This window comes from Sturnus vulgaris, chromosome 1, assembly GCF_052056855.1.
Source record: "Sturnus vulgaris isolate bStuVul1 chromosome 1, bStuVul1.hap1, whole genome shotgun sequence".
Classification (NCBI taxonomy): Eukaryota; Metazoa; Chordata; class Aves; order Passeriformes; family Sturnidae; genus Sturnus; species Sturnus vulgaris.
Window position 1 is genome coordinate 156,186,560 of NC_142243.1, and position 14,967 is coordinate 156,201,526.

The window sequence follows — 14,967 nt, forward strand, 5'->3', positions numbered from 1 at the left end:
GGGACATTTGGGGACATTGGGGACATTGGGGACACTGGGGGACATTGGGGGACATTGGGGGACATTGGGGGGACACTGGGGGACATTGGGGGACATTGGGGGGACACTGGGGGACATTGGGGGGACATTGGGGGGACATTGGGGGACATTGGGGGGACATTGGGGGACATTGGGGGGACATTGGGGGGACATTGGGGGGACATTGGGGGACATTGGGGGACATTGGGGACATTGGGGACACTGGGGGGACATTGGGGGACATTGGGGGGACATTGGGGACATTGGGGGGGGCGTGGCCGTCAGGTGCTCTCCGTGTCGGGATCTGGGGGAGGAACAGGTGGAGACGGTGCAGGAGGATCCAGGTGTGCCCCACCCCCACCCAGAGGGGGCCCACGTGTCCCCAACCCCACCCAAGATGTCCCAGGTGTGTCCCCACACCCCAGGTGTCCCCAGGTATCCCCAGGTGTGTCCCAGGTGTCCCCAGGTGTCCCCAGGTGTCCCCAGGTGTGTCCCAGGTATATCCCAGGTGTCCCCAGGTGTGTCCCAGGTGTGCCCAGGTGTCCCAGGTGTGTCCCAGGTGTCCCCAGGTGTCCCCAGGTGTGTCCCAGGTGTGTCCCAGGTGTGTCCCCAGGTGTGTCCCAGGTGTGTCCCAGGTGTCCCCAGGTGTCCCCAGGTGTGTCCCAGGTGTCCCCAGGTGTGTCCCAGGTGTGTCCCAGGTGTGTCCCAGGTGTGTCCCCAGGTGTCCCCAGGTGTCCCCAGGTGTGTCCCAGGTGTGCCCAGGTGTCCCAGGTGTGTCCCAGGTGTCCCCAGGTGTCCCCAGGTGTGTCCCCAGGTGTGTCCCAGGTGTGTCCCAGGTGTGTCCCCAGGTGTCCCCAGGTGTCCCCAGGTGTGTCCCAGGTGTGTCCCCAGGTGTGTCCCAGGTGTCCCCAGGTGTGTCTCAGGTGTGTCCCAGGTGTGTCCCCAGGTGTCCCCAGGTGTCCCAGGTGTGTCCCAGGTGTGTCCCAGGTATCCCCAGGTGTCCCCAGGTGTCCCCAGGTGTGTCCCAGGTGTCCCCAGGTGTGTCCCAGGTGTCCCCAGGTGTCCCCAGGTGTGTCCCAGGTGTGTCCCAGGTGTGCCCTCACCCTGTCCCGGCCCCGCCCGTGTCCGGAAGGTCACGAAGGCGTCGAAGGCGAAAATCAAAGCGAGGATGAGGCCGAAGGTCTGGGGGGGGGGAGGGAAAAGGGGCGTGGCCACGTCAGACAGGGGGCGGGGCTGGAGGTGGGGGAGGGGCTGGAGGTGGGGGAGGGGTTTGGGGACACTCACAGAGGTGGGGGAGGGGTTTGGGGACACTCACGAAGGTGGTGGCAGCCAGGGCGTCACGTGACGAGGCCAAGGCCACCAGGGCCACCACGAGGAAGATGAGGGCGCCACTGAGAGCCCGGAGCAGGTCCTGGGGGGACAGGGGGGACACCTTGGGGACACCTGGGACACACCTGGGACACACCTGGGACACCTGGGGACACCTGGGGACACCTGGGGACACCTGGGCAAACCTGGGACACACCTGGAGACACCTGGGATACCTGGGGACACCTGGGGACACACCTGGGGACACCTGGGATACCTGGGGACACCTTAGGGACACGAGGTGGGGGAGGGGAACACGAGGACATGGATGGGAGGGTCCCACAGGTGCCACCGTGGTGTCTCCAGGTGTCCCCAGGTGTGTCCCCAGGTATCCCAGGTGTGTCCCAGGTGTGTCCCAGGTGTGTCCCAGGTGTCCCCAGGTGTGTCCCAGGTGTGTCCCAGGTGTCCCCAGGTGTGTCCCCAGGTGTGTCCCAGGTGTGTCCCCAGGTGTGTCCCCAGGTGTGTCCGTACCAGGCAGGTGCCGTAGCCCTCGGGCAGTCTGGGGGGGTCTCTCAGCAGGTGCCCCCCCAGAGCCGCCGCCCCCCCCAGGGTCTGGAGCAGAGCGGGGGCCAAGGTGGGGGGGGCGGGGGGGGCCAGGAGAGCCACGAGAGCCCCGGAGAGCACCTGGGGACAGGTGAGGGACAGGTGAGGGACAGGTGAGGGACAGGTGAGGGACAGGTGAGCACCTGGGGACAGGTGAGGGACAGGTGAGGGACAGGTGAGCCCCGGTGAGCACCTGGGGACAGGTGAGGGACAGGTGAGGGACAGGTGAGCCCCGGAGAGCACCTGGGCGGGACACAGGGGACATGGGGGGGGTGACGGGGGGGGTGGGGTGACAACAGTTGGGTCACCAGTAACCCCCAGTTCTCCCAGTACCCCCAGACCAGTATCCCCAGTATCCCCAGTTTCCCCTCCCAGTGCTCCCAGTATCCCCAGTTTCCCCTCCCAGTATCCCCAGCTTTCCCCAGTATCCCCTCCCAGTGCTCCCAGTTTCCCCAGTTTCCCCTCCCAGTGCTCCCAGTATCCCCAGTTTCCCCTCCCAGTATCCCCAGCTTTCCCCAGTTTCCCCTCCCAGTGCTCCCAGTTCCCCCAGTTTCCCCTCCCAGTGCTCCCAGTGCTCCCAGTTTCCTCTCCCAGTTCTCCCAGTTCCCCCAGTTTCCCCTCCCAGTTCCCCCAGTATCCCCAGTTCCCCTCCCAGTGCTCCCAGTGCTCCCAGTTTCCCCTCCCAGTGCTCCCAGTTCCCCTAGTTTCCCTCCCAGTTCTCCCAGTTCCCCCAGTTTCCCTCCCAGTTCTCCCAGTATCCCCAGTTTCCCCCCCCAGTATCCCCAGTATCCCCTCCCAGTGCTCCCAGTATCCCCAGTTTCCCCTCCCAGTGCTCCCAGTTTCCCCAGTTTCCGGTACCAGTTCCGTTCCCAGCAGGAGCCCCCGGGGGGTTTTCAGCCCCCCCAGGTCGAAGATCCCGGGGGGCTCCGGCTGCCCCATGGGGGGGGCTGGGGGCATTTGGGGGGTCCCGGGGGGTCCCGGGGGGTCCTGGGGGGGTCCTGGGTGGTCCTGGGGGGGTCCTGGGGTTCCCGGGGGGTTTTTGGGGGGTCCCGGGGGGTCCTGGGGGGTCCTGGGGGGTCCCGGGGGGTTTTCGGGGGTCCCGGGGGTGATTTGGGGGATTTTGGGGGGGTTTAGGGGGGTCCGGGGGGGGTTGGAGAAGTTTTTGGGGGGTCCTGGGGAGGCTCGAGGGGTTTTGGGGGGATTTTGGGGGGGTCCTGGGAAGGTCCGGGGGGGGTTGGGGGCGGTTTAGGGGGTCCCGAGGGGGTTTTGGGGGGGGGGGTTGGGGGTCCCGGAGGATTTTTGGGGGTCCCGAGGAGATTTTGGGGTTCCCGGGGGGATTTTTGGGGGTCCCGGGGGGATTTTTGGGGGTCCCCGGGGGGATTTTGGGGGGTCCCGGGGGGTCCCCGCTGGGTTTTGGGGTCTCTGGGGATCCCTGTGGGGCGTTGGGGGTGGGGGAGGGGACACGTGGGTTTCCCTCCGCCCCTCCCCCACCCCCCCCACCCATCCCCCCCTCCGTGCCAGGCACGGGCGGGAGCGACGACAAAGGGACCTTGATGGGGAAACTGGGAGGGACTGGGAGGGACTGGGAGGGGACTGGGAGGGGATAATGGGATACTGGGATGAACTGGGATGAACTGGGATGAACTGGGATGAACTGGGAGCTGAGAGGAAAAGGCAAATTTGTGGTGATTCAATGATACAAAAATTAATTTCTTATTTCAATGATAGAATAATTAATTTATTATTAAAAATGATACAATAATTAATTTCTTATTTCCACGATATTAATTTAATAATTAATTAATTAATTAATTAATTAATTTCTTATTTGAAATGCCGTTTGTGGTGATTCAATGGTGCAAAAATTAATAAATGATTTAAATAATACAATAATTAATTTCTTGTTTCAATGATACAATAATTAATTTATCACTTCAATGGTACCATAATTAATTTCTTGTTTAACGGATACAATACTTGATTTATAATTTGTTGCATATTACAAACAATATTGATCGATATCAAATATATTTAGATAATAATATCAATATTTTCATCTAATAATTGACAGAGAAAAGGGAAGGGAAGGGAAAAGGGGAAAGGAAATTTCAAATCATTTCAAATCAAATCATTTCCAAACAACAATTTCAATATTATTTCAAATTATTGCAAAATAATAATTTCAAATGATTTCAAATTATTTCAAAATAAAAATTTCATTTATTCAGAGCCTCCCAGTCCCTCCCAGTGCCCTCCCAGTCACTCCCAGTCCCTCCCAGTCACTCCCAGTCACTCCCAGTCCCTCCCAGTGCCCTCCCAGTCCCTCCCAGTCACTCCCAGTCACTCCCAGTCACTCCCAGTGCCCTCCCAGTCTCTCCCAGTCCCTCCCAGTGCCCTCCCAGTCCTTCCCAGTGCCCTCCCAGTCTCTCCCAGTGCCCTCCCAGTGCCCTCCCAGTCACTCCCAGTCCCTCCCAGCATCCTCCCAGTGCCCCCCCAGTCACTCCCAGTCACTCCCAGTCACCCCCAGTCACTCCCAGTTCCCCCATTTGTTGTTCTGTGTCCCTGGGTGGGGGAGGGGCGGGGACACCCTAAAAATACCCCGGGGGTGGGGGAGGGGCTGGCCCGGGGCCCGATCCCGGCTAAAAAAAAAAAACGGGGAGAGGTCACGTGACCCTTGGGGGGAGGGGCGGGAGCGGCTCCGGGACCCCCCGGGAGGTAAAGGGGGGGGAGGGGACACTGGGGATACTGGGGGGATACTGGGGGATACTGGGGGGACACTGGGGGATACTGGGAGGGGGGTGAATATGGGATTGGGAACCACATTTGGGGTCCAGGGGGGGCTTGGGGGGGATGTGGGGCCCTGAGGGGGGATTGGGGTCACTGGGGGGACTGGGATTGATCCCAGGATTGGGATTGGGGTCACTGGGGGGACTGGGATTGATCCCAGGATTGGGATTGGGGTCACTGGGGGGACTGGGATTGATCCCACGATGGGATTGGGGTCACTGGGGGGACTGGGATTGATCCCAGGACTGGGATTGGGGTCACTGGGGGGACTGGGATTGATCCCAGGACTGGGATTGGGGTCACTGGGGGGACTGGGATTGATCCCAGGACTGGGATTGGGGTCACTGGGGGGACTGGGATTGATCCCAGGACTGGGATTGGGGTCACTGGAGGGACTGGGATTGATCCCAGGATTGGGATTGGGGTCACTGGGGGCAGTGGGGGGGGGATGAGGGATTTGGGGTCGGGGGGTAACTGGGGGGGCCCTGCTGAAATTCAGATCCTCTCCGTGTCCCCCCACTGTCCCCCCACTGTCCTCCCAGTGTCCCCCCAGTGTCTCCCAGTGTCCCCAGTATCCCCAGTGTCCCCAGTGTCCCCAGTGTCCCCAGTATCCCTAGTATTCCCAGTATCCCCAGTGTCCCAGTGTCCCCCCAGTGTCCCCCAGTGTCTCCAGTATCCCCAATATTCCCAGTATCCCCAGTATCCCCAGTATCTCCCAGTATCCCCAGTGTCCCCAGTATCCCCAGTGTCCCCCAGTATCCCCAGTATCCCCAGTATCCCCCAGTCCCCCCAGTATCCCCAGTGTCCCCGAGTGACCCCAGTATCCCCAGTGTCCCCCCAGTGTCCCCAGTGTCCCCAGTATCCCCCAGTATCCCCAGTATCCCCAGTATCCCCCAGTGTCCCCAGTATCCCCAGTATCCCCAGTATCCCCAGTATCCCCCAGTATCCCCAGTATCCCCAGTATCCCCAGTATCCCCCAGTATCCCCCAGTATCCCCAGTATCCCCAGTGTCCCCAGTATCCCCAGTACCCCCAGTATCCCCCAGTGTCCCCAGTATCCCCAGTATCCCCAGTGTCCCCCAGTGTCCCCAGTATCCCCAGTCCCCCCAGTATCTCCAGTATCCCCAGTATCCCCAGTGTCCCCAGTTTCCCCAGTGTCCCCCAGTATTCCCAGTTTCCCCAAGTATCCCCAGTATCCCCAGTATCCCCAGTATCCCCCAGTATCCCCAGTATCCCCAGTATCCCCAGTATCCCCAGTATCCCCAGTGTCCCCAGTATCCCCAGTATCCCCCAGTATTCCCCCAGTATCCCCAGTATCCCCAGTATCCCCAGTATCCCCAGTGTCCCCAGTATCCCCAGTATCCCCCAGTATTCCCAGTATCCCCAGTATCCCCAGTATCCCCAGTTTCCCCCAGTATCCCCAGTCCCCCCAGTGTCCCCAGTATCCCCAGAGTCCCCAGTCCCCCCAGTATCCCCAGTATCCCCAGTATCCCCAGTATCCCCCAGTATCCCCAGTATCCCCAGTATCCCCAGTATCCCCCAGTGTCCCCAGTATCCCCCAGTATCCCCCAGTATCCCCAGTATCCCCCAGTATCCCCAGTATCCCCAGTATCCCCAGTATCCCCCAGTGTCCCCAGTATCCCCCAGTATCCCCCAGTATCCCCAGTATCCCCCAGTATCCCCAGTGTCCCCAGTATCCCCAGTATCCCCAGTATCCCCAGTATCCCCCAGTATCCCCAGTATCCCCAGTATCCCCCAGTATCCCCAGTATCCCCAGTATCCCCAGTGTCCCCAGTATCCCCCAGTGTCCCCAGTATCCCCAGTATCCCCAGTGTCCCCAGTATCCCCAGTGTCCCCAGTATCCCCCAGTATCCCCAGTATCCCCAGTATCCCCAGTATCCCCCAGTATCCCCAGTGTCCCCAGTATCCCCAGTATCCCCAGTATCCCCACCCTTAGCCCACCCATGGCCCCTGCCCCGCTCACCCTGGCCCTGCTCGCCCTCACCTTGGCCCCCCCCGTGGCCACCGCGCTCCCCCCGGTTGCCCCCAGTGTCCCCCCCCCCGTCGTGGTGGCCCTGGACATGTCCCCGGACTCCTTCGATGACCGATACCGGGGCTGCGGCCCCGCCATGGCCGCGGCCTTGCCGGCCCTGAACGGCTCCGAGCTGCGGCGCGGCGGCGCCTGGGCCGAGGCCTGGGCTCTGGCGGCGGCCGAGTGGCGTCGCCGCCGCTCCCCCGCGTCCCCCGCGCCGTCCCCCGGGGCGTCCCCCGTGTCCCCCGCCGTGTCCCCTCTGTCCCCAGAGCAGGCCGCGGCCCTCTTGGCCTACACGGCGCCGCTGCCGTTACACCGCGACTTCAACGCCGCCGTGCGCTCGGCCGGCCGCTCGCGCCGCCAATACCGCGACCGTTTCCACTTCAAAACTCTGCATTTCCTGCTGAGCCGAGGCCTGGCCGCGCTCAGGGCGGCGCGGGGCCCTCGCTGTCACCGCGTGTTCCGGGGGGTCCGGGGGGTTCGCTTCGAGGCCCGGCCGGGCCGCGCCGTCCGCTTCGGCCACTTCGCGTCGGCGTCGGCGAGCAACGAGAGCGCGCGGGCGTTCGGCACCGACACGGCGTTCCAGGTGACGGCCGCGCCGAGTTTGGCCCCACAAACGAGCTGTGAGGCAGCCCCCGGGTAAAACCAGCGCCGGGAGGGGACAGAAACAACGGGAGGGACGGCACGGGTCGAGGAATGGAAAGGGAGATTTGCCTTTGCACACAAACTGAGAAATGGAATTGGATACCGAAAGGTGAAAGGAGCAGCGGGGGGGGGAAACTGTGAATCCTGGAGGAATGAAAAGTGAAAAGGGAGGGTTGTACCTTAGAGGGGAATCTCAGGTGTCGGGGTTTGGGGTTTGGAGCCTCTCAGGTCCCTCAGCAATGGGGAAAGAGAGAGGGAAATGTGGATGGGAAATTGGGATAAAAAGGAGGCTGAGGCCTCCACCAATGGGAGAGACCCCAGGGGAATGAGCCACGGCCTCTCCCTTTATTGGAATAAAGCACCAAGGACTCCTCTGGCTCCTTTCTGGACACAAACCTCTGGTGTTTGTGGATTCATTGTCCTGACACAGGTGTGCACCTGCCAGGGCGTCTCCATCCGGGAATTCTCCTTCTTCCCGCACGAGGACGAGGTGCTGATCCCGCCCTTCGAGACCTTCAACGTCACCAAAGTCATCCCCAAAGGGGACAAAGTGGAGATCCACCTCCACTCCACTGGCACCTACAGCAAATACAACTGCGAGTGGGTGACAGGTGGGGACAGCCTGGGGACAGCCTGGGGACAGCCTGGGGACATGGGGACAGCCTGGGGACAGCCTGGGGACAGCCTGGGGACAGCCTGGGGACAGCAATGGGGACAGCAATGGGGACATGGGGACAGCCTGGGGACAGCCTGGGGACAGCCATGGGGACAGCCTGGGGACAGCCTGGGGACATGGGGACAGCCTGGGGACAGCAATGGGGACAGCCTGGGGACAGCCTGGGGACATGGGGACAGCCTGGGGACAGCCTGGGGACAGCCTGGGGACAGCAATGGGGAGATGGGGACAGCCTGGGGACAGCAATGGGGACAGCCATGGGGACAGCAATGGGGACATGGGGACAGCCTGGGGACAGCAATGGGGACAGCCATGGGGACATGGGGACAGCCTGGGGACAGCCTGGGGCCATGGGGACAGCCTGGGGACAGCAATGTGGCCATGGGGACACCCATTGGGGCCATGGGGACAGCCATGATGAGGCACAGGGGACAATGACACTCCCTGGGGATGGGGGACAGGGCCAGGGGCACCCACGGAGTGTGTGGGGACAAGGACACCCCGTGCTGGGGACACCAAGTGAGGGGACAGGAATGCCCATGACAGGGACAGGGATGGGGACAGGCACAGGGACCCCCCCATTGTGTCCCTGTCCCCCCTGTCCACAGGCAGTGCTGTGGGGACAGGCTCTGTGTGCTGGACACGGGTGGGCCGGGACCCCCCCGTCACCCCCTGTCCCCCCCTGTCACCCCTGTCACCCCCTGTCACCCCCTGTCACCCCCTGTCCCCCCTGTCACCCCCAAGGCCACCGTGACCCCCCTGACCTCCCTGGCCCCTGTCCCGCCCCCCTCCCCCACCCTGTCACCTGTCACCTCATGGTCCCCATCTCTCCTGGCCCCCCCCAGCCCCCGTTATGGCCGGCCCTGACCCCCTCACTCCCCCTGAGCCCCCTCTTTGTCCCCCAGGTGGGAGCGTCCCCAGGGCCCCCGGCCACCTCGCAGGACTCCTCTTGGCCACCACAGCCCTGGCAGTGGCCACCGGGATCCTCTGAGCCACGGAGCCACCGAGGGCACCGAGGGCATCGAGGTCACTGTGGCCACCGTGGCCACCGAGGCCATTGTACAAAACAATTCTGTTAAATGATTCAATCAGAACAATTGTATCAAATCAATTCTGTTAAATAATTGTATCAAATCAAACAATTCTATGAAATTCTTCCATCAAAGCGATTCTACCAAATAATTCTATTAAAACAATTCCATCGAATTATTGGACTGGAACGATTCCCTTCAATAATTCCATCGGGACAATTGCATCAAACCAATTCCAATAAATATTTGTATCCGATCAATTCCATCAAAGCGATTTTATTAAATCAGTTTATCACAATGTCCTGGGGTACAATGCAGAAATGTGTATTCTCTCCCCATCTGTTAAAATGTGGGAGGGGTGGTGATCCTTATCTCTGTGGGAGATATCCTCTGCTGATGTGCCATCTGATAAGATGGGGGGATGATCATCGTTATCTTTTCACAACCCATCCCTCCTCCAGAAGATATATTCTGTTAATGGGCCATTCAGTCCTATTGTGTGACTGATAAGATTACATCATCCCATTGGGAGATGCCCCAACCAGGGGCAGGAGCCAAGCCTTTCCTACCTAGATAAAAAACTGGGGTTTGGGACCCGAGGGCAGACCTTTCTACTGGATCCCAGAGAAAGTCGGACCTTTTTCCACATCATCGCTGGATCTTGGGAGGAAAACTGCACCTTCTACAGGAGCACTGCTTCAACAGAACCACATCTGTCATCCAGGAGGACTGCAGCCACCATTTATACGGACTGCTACCAACACCCTGACTGACAGCGTGTCAGGTTGTATTTCTGACTGTCTCGGTGGTTGTTTCTTTTATATTATTGCATGTATTTTATTTTTTCTCTTCTCTCCTGTTAAATTGTATTACTGACTTGGAGTCTCGCTCTGGTTTTACTTTCAAACCAACACATACAATTTATTTGATTGAATTGTTTAAGAGAATTATTTTGATAGAACAATTTCACAGAATTGTTTTAATGCCATTTCTATGATCGAATGATTTCGTAGAATTGTTTTGATTGAATTATTTCATAGAATTGTTTTGCACGATGGCCTTGGTGGCCACAGTGGCCACAGTGACCTCCTGGAGGCCACAGAAGCCAAGGTGGCCACAGTGGCCATGGTGGCCTTGGGAACGTTGGTGGCCACGACTCTCTGGGGGGTCTGGTGACCTCGGTGGCCACGGTGGCCACAGTGACCTCGATGCCCTCGGTGCCCTCGGTGGCTCCGTGGCTCAGAGGATCCCGGTGGCCACTGCCAGGGCTGTGGTGGCCACGAGGAGTCCTGCGAGGTGGCCGGGGGTCCTGGGGACGCTCCCACCTGGGGGACAAAGAGGGGGGCTCAGGGGGAGTGAGGGGGTCAGGGCCGGCCATAACGGGGGCTGGGGGGGCCAGGAGAGATGGGGACCATGAGGTGACAGGTGACAGGGTGGGGGAGGGGGGCGGGACAGGGGCCAGGGAGGTCAGGGGGGGTCACGGTGGCCTTGGGGGTGACGGGGGGGTCAGGGGGGACAGGGTGGGACAGGGGGGGACAGGGGGTGACGGGGGGGTCCCGGCCCACCGTGTCCAGCACACAGAGCCTGTCCCCACAGCACTGCCTGTGGACAGGGGGACAGGGACACAATGGGGGGGTCCCTGTCCCTGTCCCCATCCCTGTCCCTGTCATGGGCATTCCTGTCCCCACACTTGGTGTCCCCAGCACGGGGTGTCCTTGTCCCACACACTCCGTGGGTGCCCCTGTCCCCGTCCCCCATCCCCAGGGAGTGTCATTGTCCCCTGTGCCTCATCATGGCTGTCCCCATGGCCCCAATGGGTGTCCCCAGGCTGTCCCCATTGCTGTCCCCATGTCCCCAGGCTGTCCCCATTGCTGTCCCCAGGCTGTCCCATGTCCCCAGGCTGTCCCCATTGCTGTCCCCAGGCTGTCCCCAGGCTGTCCCCACCTGTCACCCACTCGCAGTTGTATTTGCTGTAGGTGCCAGTGGAGTGGAGGTGGATCTCCACTTTGTCCCCTTTGGGGATGACTTTGGTGACGTTGAAGGTCTCGAAGGGCGGGATCAGCACCTCGTCCTCGTGCGGGAAGAAGGAGAATTCCCGGATGGAGGCGCCCTGGCAGGTGCACACCTGGAACACCGTGTGGGTGCCCAACGCCCATGAGCTCTCATTGGCCGGTAACTGGGAGCACTGGGAGCACTGGGAGGGCACTGGGGGGGGGCACTTGGAGGGCACTGGGAAGGACTGGGAGGGCACTGGAGAGCACTGGGAGCACTGGGATCACTGGGATTGTGCTCCTGGAGGGGGCGAGCAATAAAAGAGAGAAGAAGCCAAAATTTCAGTCGCCCTGAAGGGGCCGCGAGCTGAACTCACAGAAATTTCCGGAAGGATTTAAAAGCGACGACTCAGCAGAATAAACGTGACTGCAGCGTGGGAGAAACAGGAAAAAAGGGAAATCTGGGAGGGGGATCCGGACAAATCCTGGAACACACAACGAGCGGGGCTGGCCAAAAATGAAAGTTCAGGGGAAGGTGATGGGGGACTTCAGGACGCTCACAGAAAACCCTGCCCTCGATGCCCTTCTGTGACCCCCCAAGAACAATAAAATTATTTCTTGGAAGGGGAAGGGCCATGCAAATTATTTACGGGAAAAGCCCTGGTTCTGTGGTACCCTACAAGCCCATTTTAATGAATATTTATAATTAGGGTGCATAAATACCCTGTGGAAAGACCCCCTGAGCTCAGGACCAGGAGAGATCTGCTGTGAGTCCGAGCTGATGAAGAATTGGGGCTGGGGGCACCCTGGGTGTATTTTAGGGGGGGACAGGGAACTTTGGGATTGGGGTCTGGGGTGTCATGGGGCTGAGATTGGGGTCTGGGGTGCTCTGGGGGCAGCGATGGGGGACACGGGATGGTGGGAGTGGGATTGGGGTCACGGGGGGCTGGGACACACTGTGGGGGGAGGGGGTGATGCCCGGATTTGGGGGGAGGGTCTGGGGTGGCACCAAAGAAATTGGGGACAGGGAAAGGGGTTGGGGTGTGGGGAGAGGCCGAGGGGAGCAGTGAGGGGCTCAGGGAGTGACCTCAGGATTTGGGCCGGGGTCCTGGGGGGCTGAGGGGAATTGTAATGGTGGGAGTGGGATTGGGCTGGGGGGGCCATGGTGCTGTGGGGGTGGGATTGGGGTCCCTGGGGGGAAGGGGGGGGCCATGGTGCTGTGGGGGTGGGATTGGGGTCCCTGGGGGGAAGGGGGGGGCCCTTGGTGCTGTGGGGGTGGGATTGGGGTCCCTGGGGGGAAGGGGGGGGCCATGGTGCTGTGGGGGTGGGATTGGGGTCCCTGGGGTGCTTGGGGGTTGTTGGGGAGGCAAAAGTGACCCCAGGATTTGGGACGGGGGACCCCGGACACGCCCTGGGGTCTCCTGTCCTCCCTTCCCCCTGGGCTGACCCCACTGCCCTCCCCAGTCCCTCACTGAGGAACTCTCTCCGTGTCCCCTCTGTGCCCCCCAGTGTCCCCCAGTGTCCCCCAGTGCCCCCCAGTGTCCCACTCAGTGTCCCCCAGTGTCCCTCAGTGTCCCCCAGTGTCCCCCAGTGTCCCCAGTGTCCCTCTGTGTCCCCCAGTGTCCCCTCTGTGTCCCCCAGTGTCCCACTCAGTGTCCCACTCTGTGTCCCCCAGTGTCCCCCAGTGTCCCCCAGTGTCCCCCAGTGTCCCCCAGTGTCCCACTCAGTGTCCCACTCTGTGTCCCCCAGTGCCCACTCTGCTCCCCGTGGCCTCTCCCTCCATGGCTCTCCTGGCTCTCACCGTGGTCCTGCTGGCCGTGCCCGTGGCCACCATGGCAATGGAGGAGGTGGCCCTGGACATGGCCCCGGCCTCCTTCGATGACCAGTACCGGGACTGTGGCCTTGCCATGAGCAGGGCCCTGCCGGCCCTGAAACGCTCTGACTTCCAGAACAATGCTGAGTTTGCCCGGGTCTGGCCCGAGGCTGAGTCCAAGTGGCAGGGTCGGGAGTCCCGTGTGTCACCTCTGTCCCCAGCCCAGGCCAGCGCCATCACGGCCTACACCATGAATTACCTGTACGAGGATTTCAACGAGAAAGTGAGCGTGGCCGGGATCTCCCCCAGCAATACCGGCACAATTTCCACTACAAAACTCTGCATTTCCTGCTCACCGACGCCCTGGCCACGCTGAGGGACGCTGGGAAGGGACAGAAATGTCACTGTGTGGTGCGGGGGGTGAACGACAAAGTGTTCAAGGCAAAGCTCGGGGCCACCGTCAGGTTCGGTCGATTCACGTCGGCGTCACTTTGTGAAAACGTTGCCCAAGGATTCGGCACCAACACGGTGTTCCGGGTGAGGACGTGCCAGGGCGCCTCATCCGGGAATTCTCTGAATATCCCGACGAGGACGAGGTGCTGATCCCGCCCTTCGAGACCTTCAACGTCACCAAAGTCATCCCCAAAGGGGCAAAGTGAGATCCACCTCAACTCCACTGGCACCTACAGCAAATACAACTGCGAGTGGGTGACAGGTGGGGACAGCCTGGGACAGCCTGGGGACAGCCTGGGGCCATGGGGACAGCAATGGGGACAGCCTGGGGACATGGGGACAGCCTGGGGACAGCAATGGGGACATGGGGACAGCAATGGGGACATGGGACAGCCATGGGGACAGCCTGGGGACACCCATTGGGGCCATGGGGACACCCATTGGGGCCATGGGACAGCCTGGGGACACCCATTGGGGCCATGGGGACAGCCATGATGAGACACAGGGGACAATGACACTCCCGGGGGATGGGGGACAGGGACAGGGGCACCCACGGAGTGTGTGGGGACAAGGACACCCCGTGCTGGGGACACCAAGTGTGGGGACAGGGATGCCCATGACAGGGACAGGGATGGGGACAGGGACAGGGACCCCCCCATTGTGTCCCTGTCTCCCCTGTCCACAGGCAGTGCTGTGGGACAGGCTCTGTGTGCGGGACACGGGTGGGCCGGGACCCCCCCGTCACCCCCTGTCCCCCCCTGTCACCCCCTGTCCCCCCCTGTCACCCCTAAGGCCACCGTGACCCCCCTGACCTCCCTGGCCCCTGTCCCGCCCCCCTCCCCCCACCCTGTCACCTGTCACCTCATGGTCCCCATCTCTCCTGGCCCCCCCAGCCCCCGTTATGGCCGGCCCTGACCCCCTCACTCCCCCTGAGCCCCCTCTTTGTCCCCCAGGTGGGAGCGTCCCCAGGGCCCCCGGCCACCTCGCAGGACTCCTCGTGGCCACCACAGCCCTGGCAGTGGCCACCGGGATCCTCTGAGCCACGGAGCCACCGAGGGCACCGAGGTCATCGAGGTCACTGTGGCCACCGTGGCCACCGAGGTCACCAGACCCCCCAGAGAGTCGTGGCCACCAACGTTCCCAAGGCCACCACGGCCACTGTGGCCACCTTGGCTTCTGTGGCCTCCAGGAGGTCACTGTGGCCACTGTGGCCACCAAGGCCATCGTGCAAAACAATTCTATGAAATAATTCAATCGAAACAATTCTACGAAATCATTCGATCATAGAAATGGCATTAAAACAATTCTGTGAAATTGTTCTATCAAAATAATTCTCTTAAACAATTCAATCAAATAAATTGTATGTGTTGGTTTGAAAGTAAAACCAGAGCGAGACTCCGAGTCAGTAACACAATTTAATAGGAGAAAAGAGAAAAAAATAAAATACATGCAATAATATAAAAGAAACAACCACCGAGACAGTCAGAAATACAACCTGACACCCTGTCAGTCAGGGTGTTGGTAGCAGTCCCTATAAATGGTGGCTGCAGTCCTCCTGGATGACAGATGTGGTTCTGTTGAAGCAGTGCTCCTGTAGAAGGTGCAGTTTTA

At 60.8% G+C, this 14,967-nt stretch overlaps 3 protein-coding genes and 1 long non-coding RNA gene across 4 annotated transcripts; 2 read left to right on the plus strand and 2 right to left on the minus strand.

Moving 5' to 3' along the window:
- Nucleotides 1-114: 114 nt before the first annotated feature.
- On the minus strand, nucleotides 115-2,906 carry LOC148225637 (CKLF-like MARVEL transmembrane domain-containing protein 5). Its single transcript, XM_088180824.1, has 5 exons — nucleotides 2,788-2,906; nucleotides 1,858-2,010; nucleotides 1,334-1,429; nucleotides 1,122-1,200; nucleotides 115-322 (listed from the first exon to the last, which is right to left on the minus strand). The coding sequence occupies exons 1-5, from the start codon at nucleotides 2,884-2,886 to the stop codon at nucleotides 300-302; spliced, it is 450 nt and encodes a 149-aa protein (XP_088036950.1). The 5' UTR covers nucleotides 2,887-2,906; the 3' UTR covers nucleotides 115-299.
- Nucleotides 2,907-6,679: 3,773 nt separating this feature from the next.
- Nucleotides 6,680-9,355, plus strand: LOC148225638 (GPI-linked NAD(P)(+)--arginine ADP-ribosyltransferase 1-like). Its single transcript, XM_088180808.1, has 3 exons — nucleotides 6,680-7,333; nucleotides 7,823-8,003; nucleotides 8,974-9,355. The coding sequence occupies exons 1-3, from the start codon at nucleotides 6,680-6,682 to the stop codon at nucleotides 9,057-9,059; spliced, it is 921 nt and encodes a 306-aa protein (XP_088036934.1). The 3' UTR covers nucleotides 9,060-9,355.
- Nucleotides 9,356-9,993: 638 nt separating this feature from the next.
- Nucleotides 9,994-11,229, minus strand: LOC148225639 (uncharacterized). The gene is made up of 2 exons (XR_015808804.1): nucleotides 11,044-11,229; nucleotides 9,994-10,424 (listed from the first exon to the last, which is right to left on the minus strand). It is a non-coding gene; the product is annotated as an uncharacterized LOC148225639 (long non-coding RNA).
- A 1,642-nt stretch (nucleotides 11,230-12,871) lies between these two features.
- LOC148225640 (erythroblast NAD(P)(+)--arginine ADP-ribosyltransferase-like) lies at nucleotides 12,872-14,740 on the plus strand. Its single transcript, XM_088180815.1, is given in 5 exon segments — nucleotides 12,872-13,205; nucleotides 13,208-13,459; nucleotides 13,462-13,540; nucleotides 13,542-13,618; nucleotides 14,310-14,740. Coding segments are annotated over 5 exon segments (828 nt in total). The 3' UTR covers nucleotides 14,396-14,740.
- The last annotated feature ends 227 nt before the right edge of the window (nucleotides 14,741-14,967 follow it).

Bases quoted from the DNA above. Each gene is read 5' to 3' on its own strand.
- LOC148225638 (XM_088180808.1), top strand. From the start codon at position 6,680: ATGGCCCCTGCCCCGCTCACCCTGGCCCTGCTCGCCCTCACCTTGGCC. The intron at 7,334-7,822 runs GTGACGGCCGCG...GTCCTGACACAG, and splicing joins GCACCGACACGGCGTTCCAG to GTGTGCACCTGCCAGGGCGT. The intron at 8,004-8,973 runs GTGGGGACAGCC...TTTGTCCCCCAG, and splicing joins CAACTGCGAGTGGGTGACAG to GTGGGAGCGTCCCCAGGGCC.
- LOC148225637 (XM_088180824.1), bottom strand. From the start codon at position 2,886: ATGCCCCCAGCCCCCCCCATGGGGCAGCCGGAGCCCCCCGGGATCTTC. The intron at 1,430-1,857 runs GTACGGACACAC...CTGTCCCCCCAG, and splicing joins AGGGCTACGGCACCTGCCTG to GACCTGCTCCGGGCTCTCAG. The intron at 1,201-1,333 runs GTGAGTGTCCCC...CCCCCCCCCCAG, and splicing joins CCCTGGCTGCCACCACCTTC to ACCTTCGGCCTCATCCTCGC.